A 17356-nucleotide genomic window follows, 5' to 3' on the forward strand; every position below is an offset into this window, starting at 1 on the left:
GGTGAAATGTCGAGTCGGAGTCCTAGTCGACCATAATCAAGTTGAAAACGGCACCCACAGCCTCTTTGTCGGCGTATGTGAGTCCGTAGGTGGGGAGCTATGTGTCGAGAGGATGAAAACATAAAAGTCTGATTATACTTAAACTGATATCAAGATTGTGGTGGTTGTGTCCGAATGATTCTGATGTTCGTAGAGTGACACGCCGTGATAGCTTCACATACCAGTAACTTCCAGACTCATTGAATGAAATCGTATCTCGGAGTAAAAGTCACTAATTCACTTCGAATAATGGAGGCCTCACACTTCCTTGAAGTCCTCCTAACCCTAACCCTAAGGGACAGGTTCGGGAAGGGGGGCAGGTTGTATCTGGCGAGGATTTCATCGATGCCCTTCTTCTGAACAGGCTGGTGCGAGTTCATGAACATTTCCAGGGCATACTGCTTCCTGAATTCGTCCATCAGCGCCTCTATATTTCCCTGGTTGTTGGCCGCAAAGTTCTGGATAACATCGCTCTCCTTCTGGCGCTCAATGTATATATCCATCTGCCCTCCCGGGATGGTTTTCTGCATGTTCGCGAGCTGCTCCTTGACATTTTTGATGATTTGGGCCTGGTCGGGGAAGCGGTGCTTCTCCTTGAGCGACTCGATCAGCGCCAGGTGCGTAGGGTCGTCCATGTGGGGGGCGTCCCTTGCCTCGGGGTCCATATCGTGAATGGCCTTATCAATCGTCTTCCGGAGGTTCGTGGCCTGCATGGCCTGCATGGCCAGCTCGCCTATGTCGAACGCCGCCATACCCGATACTGGTTTGGATAAGGGCGTCTCTCTGAGCCCAAACCATGATCAACTTGCCCGGCTTGGGGCGTTCTCTCCTGTTCATCACCAGCGCGGAAAAGCAGTGGAAATGAGCTTCTTTCCCACGATTCTTTCTTCTCCAGTCTCACTTAGTTCTTCATCACCACGCTGAAGGAGCCAATCCGGCTCCTCTTTCCTCCCTTTGGCGCCTTCTAAGAGTGGCACGATAGGCTGCGTCGTTCTACACGACTGGCGGAAAAATATACTGGCTGCTAGCAACGTTCTGAACTCGGTGGTGATACATAGGCTCTCAATGTTGTCGTGATATGAGTCTTTCATCTTCAGCAAGTGGAATAGGACGGGCTTCTCCTGCCTGTTATTTGTGCAGTAGGTGATCGGCGGGCGTAGCGATCAATAAGCCAGAGGTTCGCGTCCACATCCTGACGCACCGCTCTGGCAACGAGCCCACTGATTCTTCCTAGTCGACCAATGCCCTGAAGCACCACCTTCGCGTTGAGATGCCAGGAAACAAACACACCCTTGGAGCAGTGGGCGTGCATATTCACGCCAGTCGACATGGTATAAATATTTAAGGTCGGCGGCGGCCCGCCAAGCGTTTCCGCAGACACGCATGGCCCGAGAGGTTCTCCATCGACCAAGATCGTCCAAGGGTGTCTTGTGTCTTGGTGATAGGAGAAACGTTCTGGTTCCGCCCAGACCGCGTTAGGTAATTCTAGTACCACGCGGCGGCTGGGACCAACTCCTTGGGAATTTGCAGAAGGTTAGCCGGACATCCGACAAGGGGAACGGGGCATACTTACGGCGCCGCATTTGTTCTTATTGACCTCACAGTACGCGCATCGTGAGGGGAGAGACGGACATCCGCACACCAAATCCTGCGGCAAACACCTCGAGCCCAGAGTCCGCGTCGTTCCAGTCATGGGTGATCTTGGCGTGACTGGCGTTCAAGTCCCAGGATCGGAGGGTACCAACATTATATCCAGCAAGGGTGAGGATAGCAATAACACAACTATTGACTGTTAGTACTTATTCATCTCGTGAGTAGGATTGGAGCCATAGTGTCATGTACGGGTTCATGTATTTCGCACCCTGGCCTCAGTAGCCACAGTCACCGTGGCTCAGAAGCCGGCGGCTGGCGTCTCCGAAACAAGTCTTTGCCGTCTCTCGGATCCAGAGGGTGTCTTGGCACAACCGAGCTAATGCCGTTCAACAGGCCAATTCTCGAGATGAGAGTGCCGGCTGATGAGATTATCTGCTCAAGGTTAGAGAAAGAACCCGTTTCAAGTTCACAACACGGACGTACCAATATATATATTAGAGTTAAATCGTATGTTGGGGTGGCGTTTTTGTCCGGTGTTGGTGGCTGTATCCAGGTCAAGCCTTGAATGAGAATGTCTCAATTTCCTCGCTTCTCCCCATGAGATCCTTGCTCTCTTTGAGTGGGTTTTCGTCAATCAGAGGGGTGTACACGTGACGATCGTCACGCCAGTGTTGTCGTGGATGAGGTACGGGCTGTGGCCGACATGAAGAAACAGTATGAGATGCTTAACTGTCTCCGCCGTGGACGGCAAAGAAGTCAGGGTTAAAACCGATATATAATAAATGCCATGGATAGTCTTGAGTAAGTGGGCGAAACCTCCATTGTCGTGTGTTGTTATATCCTGGATGGTGTAGAGATGAGGGGAGGAGCCGGATTTTATACTTGGGTCTTGGAGTGACATGTCTATCTCGCATGAGGGGGATGTTTGTTGCTGAATGTTGGACTTCGGTTTGCGGAGTATTTAGTGGCTTGACTCAGGCAATACGCAAATATTAGCCCAACAAACATATTGTCAAATAAAGGGTTTATTTTGCTTGCGACATGAACTCCGCGTGCTTTTCAAGACACTACAACTACCACGTAGCTCGTATTCCAATTTGCGTGCACAAACTGTGACGGCCCTTCACACATCCTTCCGCTTGATCCAAACTCTGAACGGTAACGCAGGGTGTGATGACACCGGCCCTTTTGAAATTGGTGGAACGTTCCACTTTCCGCGCCCTACTGGCTTGAAGCTGTACAGTGAGATGATGACAGCAGTGTGGAGGATCATCTTCCTCAGGGTAAACCCTGAGTCATCGCAGAGCGTCAGGCTCCCGTCTTGATATGGGTCAGTACGCATCAATCGCTCGAATAGGATGTGGTGACTTACCATATGGTTTCACAGAGCCTGTGTTTGCTACTTCAATCTTTCCGTTCGCGCCGTCCTGAAGATGTCGTGTTGCTTGCCATTCATGAGGGCTGGGAAAACACTTCGGGTCAGAGTGGTGGATCTCATGCAAGACGTGCGCGTAAGTTCCCTTTTTGAGCACGTAGGTAGGCTGTCCATCTTCCTTGAGAACCACATCCTCTTCGAGCCACTTGGCAGACCAGCCTCCACCATAGAGTCTCACAGTCTCGAGGTAAGTAGCCATGAGCAGCGGGCATTTCGTCATCAACGCGTCCAGATTGATCGTCTCGACTCTAGGTGGGACCCAAACTGATGCTCCAAATTCGTGGCGAGGTTGGACGATGTTGACAAACGGAGCAATCTCATCACGGACCTGCACAAGCAGGACAGGATCTTGGTAGAGTTCAAGGAGAGACCAGGCGGTGAGAGGGGTGGAGCTTGCGTTTAAAGACCAGAGAAGGGCAAGATCGTAGGCAGCGCGGACATCAAGCGATAGCTCGTGCTTGCGGAAGATTTGGATTCGCGACTTGACGAGCTGACTGACATTGTGCAGGTCTTGCCACTTGGGTCCCGGGTTCTCGCCATTCAGAGACTTTTCCCAGGCTTCGTGATACTCCCGCATAATTGAGAGCAGTTGCCGCAGGGGACCTCTTGCTCGCTGACCGCCAACCCATGGAACCCAGACGGGGATATTCCGCGCCAGCGCGATGAACCAGTCGTCAAAAGCCCAGAGTTGCGGCCACACCTCGGGAAAGTTCTCAATAAAATCGGTTCCAAAAACAGATGCGTTGGAAGACCTCGCAATAAACGTCTTTATCAGCTCCATGTAGTCGGCTTCCATGATAATCTCGCTGGGATCTTCCACTCTCTCTGCTCCGGACACCTTTTCCCATTCCATCTGGTCAATGGGGAAAGAATTAAAGGAGACCAGGTCAGCAGCTTGCTCGTTCAGGCCCCGGAGAGCCCCTTCGGTCAAGACATTCAAGTGAGAGTTGGTAAGGAATTCCTTGGTCTTTTCTTGAACCTCGCTGGAGGCCTTGTCGTATGCATCGAGGTCTTTGGTGGAAAGGCCGAAGTTTGATACCATCAAGCGGCGAACGATGGCCCGGTCGTCGGCGATAGCACTTGGCTGTTGAAGAAGGGCGTCCGAGAGGTCTGGTTTGAATATGAAGGTGTGGATATTGCGAAAGACTCGGATGGAAAAGACACCTTCTGGGTACCGGTTCCGCAGCCTCATCAGCGGGTAGATGGGATTGAAGAAGATCCGGGGAAGGTGGCCGAGAAAGGGAGTCCAGTAGGGCGCGAGAGGAGGCGTCTTAGATCCATCCTTGAAGGAAGACGAACCTCCACTGATCAACCTGGTGGTGAGAAGCACGGCGATGAGGGTGACGATGATGCCGAGTGAGGTCGGTTGTTGCAGGGTGCGAATGAGGCCCTCGTCAAGGCCTCCGGGTACGGCCTTGTGATCATCCATCCTGAGGCGCGCAGGCTGGACTCTTTGATTCGATGGATCTCGTTGAAATGAGGCCGTTTATGAAAGAACAGGATGAATTCGAGGCTACATGAGCCTAGACATTGAGAATGTGGCTTGGCGCGCTGCCCCGTTGAGGCGACTTGTCAATGCCACGGATGATTTTTGTGGTGTCAATCCAAGCTGACAATGCGGGCTGCGTTCAGTGGCTATCGGCTTACAGGCAGTAGTGCACTGTAAATTCCAGTTTTTAGCGGTGCTGACGAGTGTGCACTGCCCCGTCAGCGAGGTGGGTATCGCTTCGTGGAGGCTGTGGAACGTGGTCAGTCTGTGTGAATGATGAGGAAGCATTAATTATCCCCCAGGGTACTGCACCGCTGAAAAGATTGACCACTTATTTTGTACTGATTTTCTTGCGTTTAAAAACTCTCAACTTCAAGCGAGAAAGCCCATCGTCCCGAGTTCAGACGTCAAAATGTTGCAGCAAACAAAGCGATGGCGGGGCAGCCATCCGCTTGCTCTGATCTGCTCGCCATCCCTACTTAGTGTCTAATTTTGGACCGTCAATCATCGAACCGGGAAACCGGCTTCCGTTAATACCATGGTTGCGTGGTCTAACGGCTATGACTGCGGATTCTGATTCCGCCAGCGAGGGTTCGACTCCCTCCGCGACCTTTCTTTTTGGGATTTTACCTCTCTATCTACCCAAGTAAAGGCATTCAATTTTGGTTCTGCACACGGCGTTTTCATCTAGTTAAGCCGAGATGAGCAATTCTTTCCTCCGGACTTTCCTTTTGTGGGGAACTTCTGAGCTAGTTTTGATGAGATGTGAGCACCCTTCGATCGACCTCTCATCTGCCTCGACCAAATTAGCCAGGACCTCTCTACCTTGATGGTTGGATGGCGTCACGACCTAGGCTCCCCTGGAGGATTCCGCCCGTCTCCGGCGTTGTTCTGCGTTGGCCATATGATGAAACTGAAGAAACAGGCATCGTTCTGAAAGATATGTCTCGCTTTCGAGGATGACTGCGTCCGTGGTTCGCTCATCATGACAAGTCCCATCCTGGTTTCTTCCTCCGCGGGGCATCCGCGGATACCCGCACGAGAGCAACCTCACCATGCAGATTTGCTAATGGCCAGGCTGCGCATTTACGGACATCATAGGTAATTAAACGGGATAAACAGATGAGGTGACAGATGAGAAATAAGCCACGTGTGACTCAAACTGGCGAAGTTTCCCCTTGACATGGCGCGATCCTATTCAATTGCACCATTGCTGGGCAACTTGTACCATGGCATTCCTGCAACTCGCTTGGTATTGCTATTCATTTTGCAGCAACACCTTGACAGTCATGATAACCCAACCAACTCCAGTCTAGACCAAACCCAATCCTCATCTAAAAAGGCATCAACAATATTATACACGACCTATGCAATTAAGCTTCCATTTGCGGACCGGTGCCGTGAGTGATTATTGCTCCGATTCTCGGCTGCCTCAGGCGTCAAAATCGGTTGCATCATCCCGCTAGAGTCGGCCTGGAACCTTGCGAGCCCCTCTAGCTGCGTCACATCTCCTATAAATAATCCTCCCCTGTTGGCACGCGACTGGAATATCCCTCCTCCCCTCCTCCGGAAACCCGATTACCAGCCATCGCGGGATCTTTGGCGGCACGGCACTGCGCCGTTCTTGTTCTGTTCTGCTCGCAATTCGTTGCCCGTCGCTGCTTGACCGGCAAAGCTCCCGACGCAGCTCCTGACGCAGCTCCCCCGCCATTCCGAACCCCACGCCGTCCACACCACGATGCGACCGCCGAGCTGAACCGCCACCATGCTGCCTCGACTATTGTACCGCTCGCCGCTGGGTTGCGCTCGGTACAGCCTTGCGACGATATACTCGCGCCCGCCGTGGCTGCCCCAGCGACCCGGCACCGTCCACCCGTTCTGGACCTCGGCCGCCGCCCGTAGCGATCAACCTCCGGTGTCCGGTCTCGTCAAAAACGAACCGATCAAGACTCTTCCTGCCAAGGCCAAAGTTGTCGCCGCTTCCAAAACCAAGTCGCCGACCCAAAATGATCCTCTTGCGACAGTGGACAAGTCTGCCTCCGAGCAGCGCAAAGCCGACTGGGCCATCATGAAGGAGATGAGTCGGTACTTGTGGCCCAAGGACAGCCTGGATACCAAGCTGCGCGTTGGTCTGGCCGTCTTCCTGCTGGTTGGCGCAAAAGTCCTAAATGTCCAAGTCCCCTTCTACTTCAAGAGCATCGTCGACTCCATGAACATTGACATCGCTGCTGTCGGAGGTACCGCCACCACGGTAGCGGGTGCCATGATCCTCGCCTATGGTGCCACACGAGTCGGTGCGACTCTGTTCCAGGAGATGCGCAACGCCGTCTTCGCATCTGTCGCTCAAAAAGCCATCCGAAGGGTCGCATGCAACGTCTTTGACCATCTACTGCGCCTAGACCTGTCCTTCCACTTGTCCAAGCAGACTGGTGGCTTGACGAGGGCAATTGAACGCGGTACCAAGGGAATCAGCTTTCTGCTGACGAGCATGGTCTTTCACGTCTTGCCCACTGCGCTCGAGATTGGAATGGTGTGTGGAATTCTCACCTGGCAATATGGTGCGCAGTTTGCAGCCATTACCGTTCTCACCATGGTGAGCTACACTGCATTTACCATCTGGACGACTGCCTGGCGAACCAAGTTCCGGCGACAAGCCAACGCCGCTGATAACAAGGCTTCGACGGTAGCTGTCGACTCTCTCATCAATTACGAGGCCGTCAAGTACTTCAACAACGAAAAGTTCGAGGTCGCGCGCTACGACAAGGCTTTGCAGCAGTACGAGAAGAGTTCCATCAAGGTGGCCACATCCCTGGCCTTCCTCAACAGTGGCCAGAACCTCATCTTCTCCTCCGCGTTGACGGGCATGATGTACCTCGCTGCAAATGGTGTGGCGGCCGGCTCCCTGACGGTGGGTGACCTGGTCATGGTGAACCAGCTCGTATTCCAGCTTTCCGTACCGCTCAACTTCCTTGGCTCCGTCTACCGTGAACTGCGACAGTCTCTTCTTGACATGGAAACTCTCTTCAACTTGCAAAAGGTGAACACTAGCATCAAACAGAAGCCCAACGCCCCGCCCCTTGTGCTCTCCAAGGGAGGAGAAATCAAGTTTGAGAATGTCAATTTTGGGTACCACCCTGACCGCCCAATCCTACAGAACCTGTCATTGACTATCCCCGCTGGCAAGAAGGTCGCCGTGGTTGGCCCGAGTGGATGCGGCAAGTCGACCTTGCTGCGGTTGCTCTTCCGGTCTTACGACGTTCAGGGCGGTCGTATTTTGATCGATGACCAGGATATTCGGGATGTTGACCTTGACTCGCTCCGGAGATCCATCGGTGTTGTCCCCCAAGACACTCCCCTTTTCAACGACACTGTCGAGCACAACATCCGATATGGGTCCATCGACGCGACTCACGAAGAGGTTGTGGCGGCCGCCCAGCGGGCTCGTGTGCACGATATTATCCAACAGTTCCCCGATGGGTACCAGACCAAGGTTGGCGAACGTGGGTTGATGATTTCCGGTGGTGAGAAGCAGAGACTCGCCGTGAGCCGACTATTACTCAAGGACCCGCCGCTGCTCTTCTTTGACGAGGCAACTAGCGCCTTGGATACCCATACTGAGCAGGCTCTGATGGTAAACATCAACGGCATTCTCCGGGAGAAGGGCCGCACCAGCGTGTTCGTGGCACATCGCCTGCGGACGATTTTTGATTCAGACATCATTATTGTCCTCAGCGAGGGCAAGGTTGCGGAGATGGGCAGCCATCGCGAGCTAATTGACACCGCTGGGATCTACGCCCAATTATGGAGTGGTGAGTTATTAACTAACAAGGAACCCGTGGTCATCGCGCTAACTATATGACAGCCCAGGAAACCATGTTCCATAAGCATGAAAATTCCCAGAACGATGGTGAAGAGGAGGAAGAGATTTCAGGGACACAGCGGGAGACAACCGGCCCTCGACAGTAATAGCTGTTTGTCGTGTCATGGGGATCCACGCCACACAACCAAACAAACGTATTAGACAATCAATAGAGTTACGCAATTCTGCTCAACAAGGACCAACTTGTCAAGAGCGGATGTAAATTCAACACGCTGGGTAGATGTGGAGCGGTTCAACCGATGCCTACGAAAATTGCTGCGATTTCGGCCGGCGGACGGAGCCGAATGGGAGAATGAGTCCGTGATGGCCTCGCGATGAGGGCGTGGGTTGCATCGACATGGTTTCCAGCGCGGTTTTCAAGACCTCGAGCCCATCAAGAAGGCAACGTTGCCAGGGCCTCGTGAGCGAACTATACGAAGCATGCAGATTGGTAGGACGACTGTGGGTTTGGCAGGTTGACCGATTGGTCGTTGCGTCGTATCCATCCACTTCATGGCATCCTTCCAGCCTTACGCGAGCTAGTATGTGAGAGCTCGAGATGCCAGGGCTGGCGAAGAAAAATTAAGAGATGGGGACACCTTCTCCACTGGTGATCTGATTAGATTAGATCATCCTTGCGTTATTCGTCAACTACACCCGACCAGTTCCTGTAGGCCATGGCGATCTCTTCCAGCGGCGGCCGACCGCCGACTTCGCCGTGGGTTGTGTCTTGGCTGCTGGTCCGGAGAGTACCTACATAATAGTCCAACTACAGCCGCAATTGGGTTCGACCAACAACCCGTTCTCATCAATTCTACAATTTCGTTTCCGCTCTGGTCACTATAGTGCCGGTTCAGCCATGTCCGGTGAAGACAAGATCGTGCCCACGCCGGCCCAGCCCGAAAGGGTGAACTCGGGCAGCGAGCACCTGAAGCCGCTCTCGAATGTTGGCGATGTCCTCCAGTCCAGAGGCGTCACGCGCATGGAAGCCGTGTACCGCGAGGCCAAGTCGGACCGCAGGACGCTCTGGCTCGTTGGCATCTCGGTGCTGGTCTGCGCGTGGGCGTACTCGCTCGACTCGTCGACGACGTCCTACTACAGCGTCAGCGCGTCGTCCTTCTATGAGCAGCACAGCTCCGTGCTCTCAACGCTTTCCATTGCGACCAACATCATCAGCGCTGTCTCGAAGCCGTTCATCGCCAAGTTCTCCGACATTACGAGCCGTCCGTACACGTATATCCTGTGTATCTTCTTCTACACCTGCGGATACATCATCGCCGCTTGCTCGCGCACCATCTCGGCCTATATCGTCGGAGAAGTCTTTGTCTCCATTGGAAGCTCTGGCCTTGATCTCACCAACGATATTATCGTGGCTGATCTGACCCCGTTGGAGTGGCGAGGGTTTACCAGTTCGATGCTGTCCACCCCCTTCATCATCAACACGTGGTTCGCCGGCAAGATTGTTGCCGCCATCGAGAAAAAGGAAGAAGGCTGGCGCTGGGGTTACGGAATGTTTGCCATCATCATGCCCGTTGCTTTGGGACCTGCCGTCGCCACTCTCATCTATCTTGATCGCCAAGCCAAGAAGCACGGCATCGTGAACATTGCTTCGAGCAATGCTGCTCGCCGGGCCGCCAGGGAGATGGCCGAGGAGCATGGTGAAGAGGGGCCCCACGGTGTCATCGTTACTCGTGCCGCTGATGAGTCCCAGTCGTGGACCGAAAAGCTCAAGCAGAACCTGGAGGAGATTGATGCGTTCGGCTTGTTGCTGCTTGGCTTCGGCTGGTCACTGCTCCTGTTGCCGTTCTCGCTCAAGACCTACGCCGAGAATGGATGGCGTAACCCATCTCTCATTGCCATGATGATCGTCGGTGGCTTGCTGCTCATCGCCTATGTTGTTTACGAGATGAAGTGGGCTCGTGTGCCGAGTGCCCCTCGTCGGCTTGTCTTTAACAGGACTTTCATCATGGCGATTATCATCGATGGGTTCTATATGCGTATGTTGTGAACCATTAATTATCATGGGTGACACTGACTTTTCACAGTTGCTGGAAACATTCGTGGGCTGTACTTTTCCTCGTACACTCTTATCGCCAAGGACTGGACTTACCAGAACTGGGTATGGAGATCAGCTTCTTGGGCAACACAAAGAACTAACACTCGCGTAGGTGTACTACGGCAACACACTGACATTGGCTCTCTGCATCGCAGGTCCCTTAGTCGGTCTGGCCCAGCGATGGACTCATCGATACAGGGCGATCCAAATCGCAGGTCTCTGCGTCAAGATTGTCGGTATGGGCATCTTGCTTGATGGAAGACAGGCCACCAACAGTACCGGCGCCCTCGTCATGTCCATGATCCTGATCGGTTTCGGCGGTTCAATGTCCGTCGTCGGCTCGCGTGTTGCCTCCCAGGCTTCTGTCCCTCACCAGGACGTCGCGCTCGTCATCTCACTCCTCTCGCTGTGGTCCAAGATTGGCAGCGCCGTTGGTAGTGCCATTGTCGCCGTCATCTGGTCCAGCAACATGCCGAACCAGCTCCGTGAGCACCTCCCTGCGTCTGCCAACGAGACAACAGTCCAGACGCTCTTCAGCAGTGTCAAGTCGATCCGTACGCTCTACGAATTCGACGACCCGATGCGCCAGGGCGCCATTGTCGCATACCGCCACACGCTGTACTACTGCCTCGCACCAGCGCTGGGGCTCGCTTTCATCCCGCTCATCGCTGCCTTTTTCCAGACCAACTTCTTCCTGGGCAAGCAGCAGAATGCGGTAACGAACGTAGGCAACGACGGCTTAGCGCTGGAGGAGAAGGACCGCAACCCAGAGCCACTCCCACCGGCCAAGAACAAGAAGGAGGCGTTCCTGAGGTTCTGGGCTGGTGAGCGATAAATCTATCTCGAAATGCCAGGAGATGCCAAGGGAGACTTTGATTTAATGATGGGGAAGGCCCTAATGTCGAATGCTTGTTGTGTCAAGAGGCGTGTAGTGTTGACTACCATCTGCTAGCTAGGCGATCTGGGGAGTTTGGCTGCGTGAGGTCTCTGCTGCCTGAGGCCACAGCTGCCGTACGCGGCCGTGGGCTTCCTTCAATGGGTAGGCTCTCAATATCCGCGTCGATATACAATAGATTGGGCTGTGGTTGACGAAGAAAGAAACCAAATACCAACATTCTCACTTATTACTCTTCGTTTCCAGTATTCTAGTGTTAACGCAGCTATGGATTTGGCATTTCTTCTCCTCAGATGCACTGTCAAATGACTTTGCATTCGACGATTACCACAGGTCAAGTCATGTCGCCTTCAATTAATTATCCAAATTAAATCATATTTTGCTACTCGCACAACGACACCATCCCAAGACTACCAAAACCATGCTGTAGTCTTGATATAAATACTAGATGTAGTATAAAGTCTTCAACTGCATGCCTTCATGGACAGGCAGAGTTATTGGTGCGGGTTGGTCCGACTGTAGGGTAAGTCCCCGGCAACTGCTACTCTGCGAGATGTATTGCGGCGAGTTGTTGTAGGCATGCGTAAACGATATTTGCTATTGCTACTTGAACCGAAAATGAAAACCAATGAAGCCATCTTCTGCGAATGCAATGTGGTGTTAATGAAACCAAATGCCTTGCTATCCATGGCATGCATGTCAGGATACCCCACTCGCATGCCCGCTCTCCGCCAGTTCTATCCACCAAACTCCTTCAACACCAACTCGAGTTCACCAACATCGATAAAACAATGAAAGTCCTGCTTCACTCTCACTTCCCGGCCGGTCATGCATATCCCATGCAGGCCGTCGCACAGGAGCTGGTCCGGCGGGGCCACGACGTCGTATGGCTGACAAGTGCCCGCAACGAAGCGCTCGTCCGCATGACGGGAGCGGCCTTTGTCCCAACCGAGGCCATCGCCGTCGTGGATGCTCCGCTGATGGCTGAGAATGAAACCGGATTGCTTGATGGAATCTACAGCCGCTTGGTGTCTCGCGTAATTGCTCAGGTGAGCGACTATCGCAGAGTGCTGCTCGACTTTGCCGCCGAAGTGCTACTCGTCGACGTTCTGCCGCACGGCGCGAGGGCGCTGTACGAACTTGGCGAGATCCCCGTATATGCGACACTGGGAGTCATTCCAATGTACATGTCGTGCTGGGGCGCTCCGCAGGCAGTGTCGGGAAAGGCTCCTCCATCGTCTACGCTTGGGCTGCTCTGGAATCACCTCCACCACCTCTTCAGCCAGTGGATACTCTTGCCACTGCATCTGCGGCCGGTGATCAACAACCAGAGGAGAGCGTTGGGCCTGGGCAATCTCCCTTACGGAGAGCCCGCGGAGTCTTTCAAATACAGCCCCTTCTTGCACATACAAGCCTCATCGCCGTCCCTGGAGTTTGGCCAACGCCCGAAGCACCCCCAGCAGAGAATACACACCCACCACGTTGGACCCCTTGTCACATCTGTTGTAACTACACCGAACCAGCTTCCGCCATGGTGGAATGAAGCCGTGAACCACCCACGGGTTGTGGGAATCACTCAGGGAACCCTGGCGATGGATCCAACATCGTTGATCGTACCAGCTATCCAAGCTCTGTCTGGCAATCCGGACCTGCTACTCGTGGTCGCTTCACCGCACGAAGATGAAATCCGATTCCGAATTGGAGACTTTCCAAATGTCCGTTTTGCTAGATGGATACCCTACCACTTGTTCCTGCCGCAGCTCTCTCTCCTCATCACAAACGGTGGATATGGAAGCATCACGCAGGCCCTGTCTCACAAAGTCCCACTGATCTGCGCCGGCCAGACCGAGGACAAGAAAGACACAGCTGCCAGAATCAACTGGGCAGGTGCGGGAATAGATTTGAAGACGGACAGCCCTTCAACCGCCCAAATCCGGAATGCCGCAGAGCAGATCTTGGCCGATCGAGGCTACGCGGAAAACGCTGCTCGTCTTGGGGATGAGCTAAACGAGCTTGGGGGGCAGCGTAGGGCTAGTGAGCTCCTGGAGCAGCTTGTTCGATCTTCTAGCGCTCGGAGAACCCTCTAGCAAGAGGAGTTCTTCTAGCTCAAGCCGATACTCGGGACAAGTTTGCAGGATGCTCCAGGATGCAGATCAAGGTTCGGCCGCCGAAGACCCACTGAGTGTTCGGGAGGGAACGGGTGGTCGGCTCCTCTGGAACAAGGACGTAGCAGAAATTAGATTTGGAATTTGGGTTGATGCTAGAGCTTGTATAGATGTACGGCTTCGAGTTTCGAATGGGCGAATTGAAGATGTGCTTATGTTGGGAATAGGAGAGACCACAGCAGCCAGCCCGGCACGAGAACCAAACACAGGCAGTAAACTGATAGAGATGTTTGCTCAAGTCAAATTCATGCCAAGTGTCGATAACGTATCGGGGGGAACCGCTGCTATTCTCATCGATAGCAACAAAGGCTTTCATGGTTTCCGTCCAAGTTCCTGGTTGTGTACTTTTGGCCATCGGACCCTTGAGAGAGCGCTCTCGTTTTCGCGTGAATCGTTCGGGAGGGGGATCGCTTGGTATTCTCGTCGAAAGAGGTATCTTACGGGGGTTGGTACCTGTGCCGAGTCTCGCGTTAGGATCCTGAACGAGATAGGTACGACAGTGGGGTGAGGGGGATTCTGGGCAAACCTTGCTTGGCTTGAGTAGAAGAAAGGCTTGAAGCTCTCTTGGACCAGGGGGATCCAGCGGACCCATTTCGAAGTCGACGGCTTCCTAGTAGAAATTATGGGCTTGTTGGAGTCTGCGTATCTGAAGTGAGGAATACCACAGACCTCCACTACTTGGGCCAAAGCGGGTGTTTCTGGAAGAGTAAGTGCTGGAGTCTTGAACCTTTACGTCTGAACTGGTCTGCAGAAGTTTCGGAGGGTGAACCGCAGTCAAGAGCCATCTCATCCCCAGCGAAAACTATTCCAACGGTTGGAATCAAACTCACCGTCTTTGTTCTTCTCCACCTTTCCCCAGCAAGCTGTGACTCGGTCGGGCGGGTGCGTTAGGTTAGTGTCGGAATGGGAATGTCGAGGATTCTCGGACAGGTGTGCCTCAGCATCTAGGGGAGATGGTATGAACCGAAGAGCTTCGAGGTTCCGTATCGCGATGGATTCTTCCCATTTCGAACTTGGGGTAGTGTGGAATGATGGCTAGGATGCCTTGGTCAGCTAGAGCTTGATCACAACAGATTCTTTCCTTTCGAAGTGCCCCTGGCTCACCCCTTTCCACGTTGATTCATTCATCTTCTTCGTATGCCTTGTGTAGTCTGTAAGTCGACGATGCAGTCGTTTAGGTGTGTCGGAAGTGTCTGTCGAGAGGGTTCGTCGAAATGGGGGCGTCGATGATTTTCGGTCAACCGCGCCTGAGGTCTGGTGAGTAACGTGAGCTTTAGCATTCTGAGAATCAAATACGTACATCAACGATTTGAAGCACCTTGAACAGATGTGCTCCTCTGGGCCTGCTTTTTGGCATCGTGGGATGCCGGAAGGGGGGGGGGGTACCATCGCCATTGAGCTCGCCCAGCATGGATTCAGCCTTTTCGATCTGCGATTCTCCGCGTCAGCTCATCTCCGGTCCACCTCCATGCGACTTGGACCTGGGATTCTATATGATGCGCTGTCGGCTTTCGGATCCATCGTGATGGCTCGTCGTAGCAACGTCAATCGGGGAGGGCGAGGGTGAGGGCAAGTGCGAGGTCGTCGTGATGCTTGGCGGAGCCTGTACGGAGTACACGTTAGAAAACCAGGCTAAATGATGTGGCAGTCCTCCTGAACACAAAGAAGTACTCTCGTAGACCAGCTTTTGTTCCAGCTGTGGGTATGAAGTTATTTAGGGAGGGGGCACTGACCAGAGAGAACAAAGACCACCCAGGATCCCAACCAGTTCGTTTCAGAATCAGACTTGCTAATTTCTGGCTTCTGCCTGTTCTGAAGAACACGTCGAATGTCTGGTGTAATTATGGAACCAGAATGAACCAAAGGAGTAGAGTGCTTTTTGGCGAGGAGGGAGAAGGTGGGAGGTTCTGGAGCAATCGGGAGACGTGAGAGGGGCAAAACACAAGCGTGAGCAGCTGGTTCAAAGCGCGACACCCATCACCGTGTATTGCAGAACCAAAAGAAGGGTTGGACAGACGTGTATTAAAGAGTACGAGGTCTTCAGGGAGAGTCAATCTTCAATACAGATATGGAATCGAGGCGAGCCTGAAGCCTGCCAGCTTGGTCCCAGCTACCGATGGGCCACGAAACACTGTCCCTGCAAACCTGGGGCCAAAACATCACCAGAAACTTGGCCGCAGCCAGGGCGATGAGGTTTCCACAACACGACAAAGAGAACCAAGGAACACAGACGGATGAACCACGAGCAGGATAGTATGAAGCATCACTAGATGAACGTAATCACTGGAACTACGAGAGTGGCATCCATTCTCTCCTTTCCACACGCGTCGGGCCCTCGCAACATCAAAACATCAACATCACAAGAGCATTTCACGCCAGGAGCATTTCACAGCAAAAGCACATCACAACAAAAGTCACCACCACCAAAACAGTTTCTTCTTCAAGCCGGAGCACAAGGCCCCGAACCCAATGAAAAGAGTAAGACCACGAGGGACTTGAGAAAGCAAAAATTAGTTACCGCCGTACAGAGGATGGCAGGGGATGCTATGGGTTAGCCGCAAACCGCAAGAAAGCAACGTGTCGAGAACAAGGGGAGAAAGCAAGGGGAAGAGAGCAAGGTGCCACTTGACGCCTGTGGTGAAAGCAACGCAGAAAAGCAAAAAAAGCAAGCCATCCTCTGTAGGTCCCCCAGCCGTTACCAATGGCTGGGTTCGCAGAGGCTGGTATTCTTGAGCACCAGAACTCTACCGGCTGAACCCGATGATGAAGAAGAAGAGAAAAGGAAGTGGTGGGTTGAAAGAGGGGCGAGATTTAAATACTTGGATCTGAGGCCCTGATTGGCATCGGGATCACTCCCCCGACTAGACCCCTGCCCGGCCGCCGTTTGCTCTGCGGGTCGATCACCCGCGCCATCGATCTTTCATGCAGCCTGACAGGAGTGGAGACGGAGTGATCTACAGGGCAAGATGCGAGCCACAGTTGCCTGCGTGACTGGGCTTGGGTGTTGTGATTGGTATCGTGCGGCGATGTGTGGGCGCCTGGAGCTGGTGCTATTCCCAGGCACCATTATTCCTGTGCACCACAGCAACATGAGGGAAATCTAAATAGCTTCACAGGATACCAGGAAAAGTCTCTCTCTCCGAGTATATTTTTTATTTTGATATTTGATGTTGTGGTGGCGTCCCTGGCGAGTGTCCGTCCCAAGTCTTCCAGTCCCCTGCGCGTCCCGATTTACACTTAGCTCCTCCAGGTGCTCCCACGGTGGGAGCACAAGCAAATGCACAAGTAAATCGCCAAAACACTTGAATTTCTTAAACTTCTCTTGAGTAATAATGAGATGCTGTTCATGAGGCGCCTGCATACTATTTATGTCTATTCCAGGGGCCTAGCTCAGCGAGCACACTCTACACCGTCTCTGAACACCCCGAGCCATTGGAGCACCCGAGCACACTCCCATAACAAATAAAACGCCACTACTGATTGCTCAAACAAATGGAGCAGCACTGTGATTCATTGCCACTCTTCTGAGCGCGTCGTCAGCTGAGTGTCTTAGGGCTAGACCCCGGGCATGCTCATCCCACAGCAGGGCACATCTCGACGAGCAGGTGCCGCACAGAATTATTGTTTGTTCTCCGACGTAGAGGTATTCAAACTGCCCCTCCGAGGTACATTTAATATGTAGAAAAACCAGTGCAGGTACCTCATCTTGGGGAGTGTCCCGTGGTGTTGTTGCGCAGCCCCACCGCCGCGCTGCACCACAGACTACCACGACCACGCACACAATACGGCCACAACCAAAATCAGGCTGCCAGCTGCGAGGCGAGC

General features: G+C 53.2%; 5 protein-coding genes and 1 non-coding gene across 6 annotated transcripts; 4 read left to right on the forward strand and 2 right to left on the reverse strand.

Annotated features, from left to right (window-relative positions):
• Window positions 1-128: 128 nt before the first annotated feature.
• On the reverse strand, window positions 129-547 carry BGZ61DRAFT_455911 (uncharacterized protein). Its single transcript, XM_046246440.1, has one exon. It carries the CDS (start codon window positions 540-542, stop codon window positions 237-239), a length of 306 nt encoding a protein of 101 aa, XP_046101389.1. The 5' UTR covers window positions 543-547; the 3' UTR covers window positions 129-236.
• Window positions 548-2755: 2208 nt separating this feature from the next.
• BGZ61DRAFT_480513 (cytochrome P450) lies at window positions 2756-4496 on the reverse strand (the record flags this gene model as incomplete). The annotated part of the gene is made up of 2 exons (XM_046249199.1): window positions 2756-2952; window positions 3005-4496. 2 exons carry the CDS (start codon window positions 4494-4496, stop codon window positions 2756-2758), a joined length of 1689 nt encoding a protein of 562 aa, XP_046101390.1.
• A 600-nt stretch (window positions 4497-5096) lies between these two features.
• Window positions 5097-5168, forward strand: BGZ61DRAFT_t152. Its single transcript has one exon. It is a non-coding gene; the product is annotated as a tRNA-Gln (tRNA).
• Window positions 5169-6321: 1153 nt separating this feature from the next.
• On the forward strand, window positions 6322-8522 carry BGZ61DRAFT_480514 (transporter ATM1; the record flags this gene model as incomplete). Its single annotated transcript, XM_046249200.1, has 2 exons — window positions 6322-8365; window positions 8419-8522. The coding sequence occupies 2 exons, from the start codon at window positions 6322-6324 to the stop codon at window positions 8520-8522; spliced, it is 2148 nt and encodes a 715-aa protein (XP_046101391.1).
• Window positions 8523-9274: 752 nt separating this feature from the next.
• BGZ61DRAFT_534913 (major facilitator superfamily domain-containing protein) lies at window positions 9275-11306 on the forward strand (the record flags this gene model as incomplete). The annotated part of the gene is made up of 3 exons (XM_046254207.1): window positions 9275-10412; window positions 10461-10534; window positions 10584-11306. The coding sequence occupies 3 exons, from the start codon at window positions 9275-9277 to the stop codon at window positions 11304-11306; spliced, it is 1935 nt and encodes a 644-aa protein (XP_046101392.1).
• A 532-nt stretch (window positions 11307-11838) lies between these two features.
• On the forward strand, window positions 11839-14106 carry BGZ61DRAFT_519814 (uncharacterized protein; the record flags this gene model as incomplete). Its single annotated transcript, XM_046252419.1, has 3 exons — window positions 11839-11889; window positions 12212-13400; window positions 13435-14106. The coding sequence occupies 3 exons, from the start codon at window positions 11839-11841 to the stop codon at window positions 14037-14039; spliced, it is 1845 nt and encodes a 614-aa protein (XP_046101393.1). The 3' UTR covers window positions 14040-14106.
• Between the last annotated feature and the right edge of the window lie 3250 nt (window positions 14107-17356).

The sequence above is a fragment of the Ilyonectria robusta genome (assembly GCF_021365365.1).
Source record: "Ilyonectria robusta strain PMI_751 chromosome Unknown BGZ61scaffold_16, whole genome shotgun sequence".
NCBI classification, from domain to species: domain Eukaryota; kingdom Fungi; phylum Ascomycota; class Sordariomycetes; order Hypocreales; family Nectriaceae; genus Ilyonectria; species Ilyonectria robusta.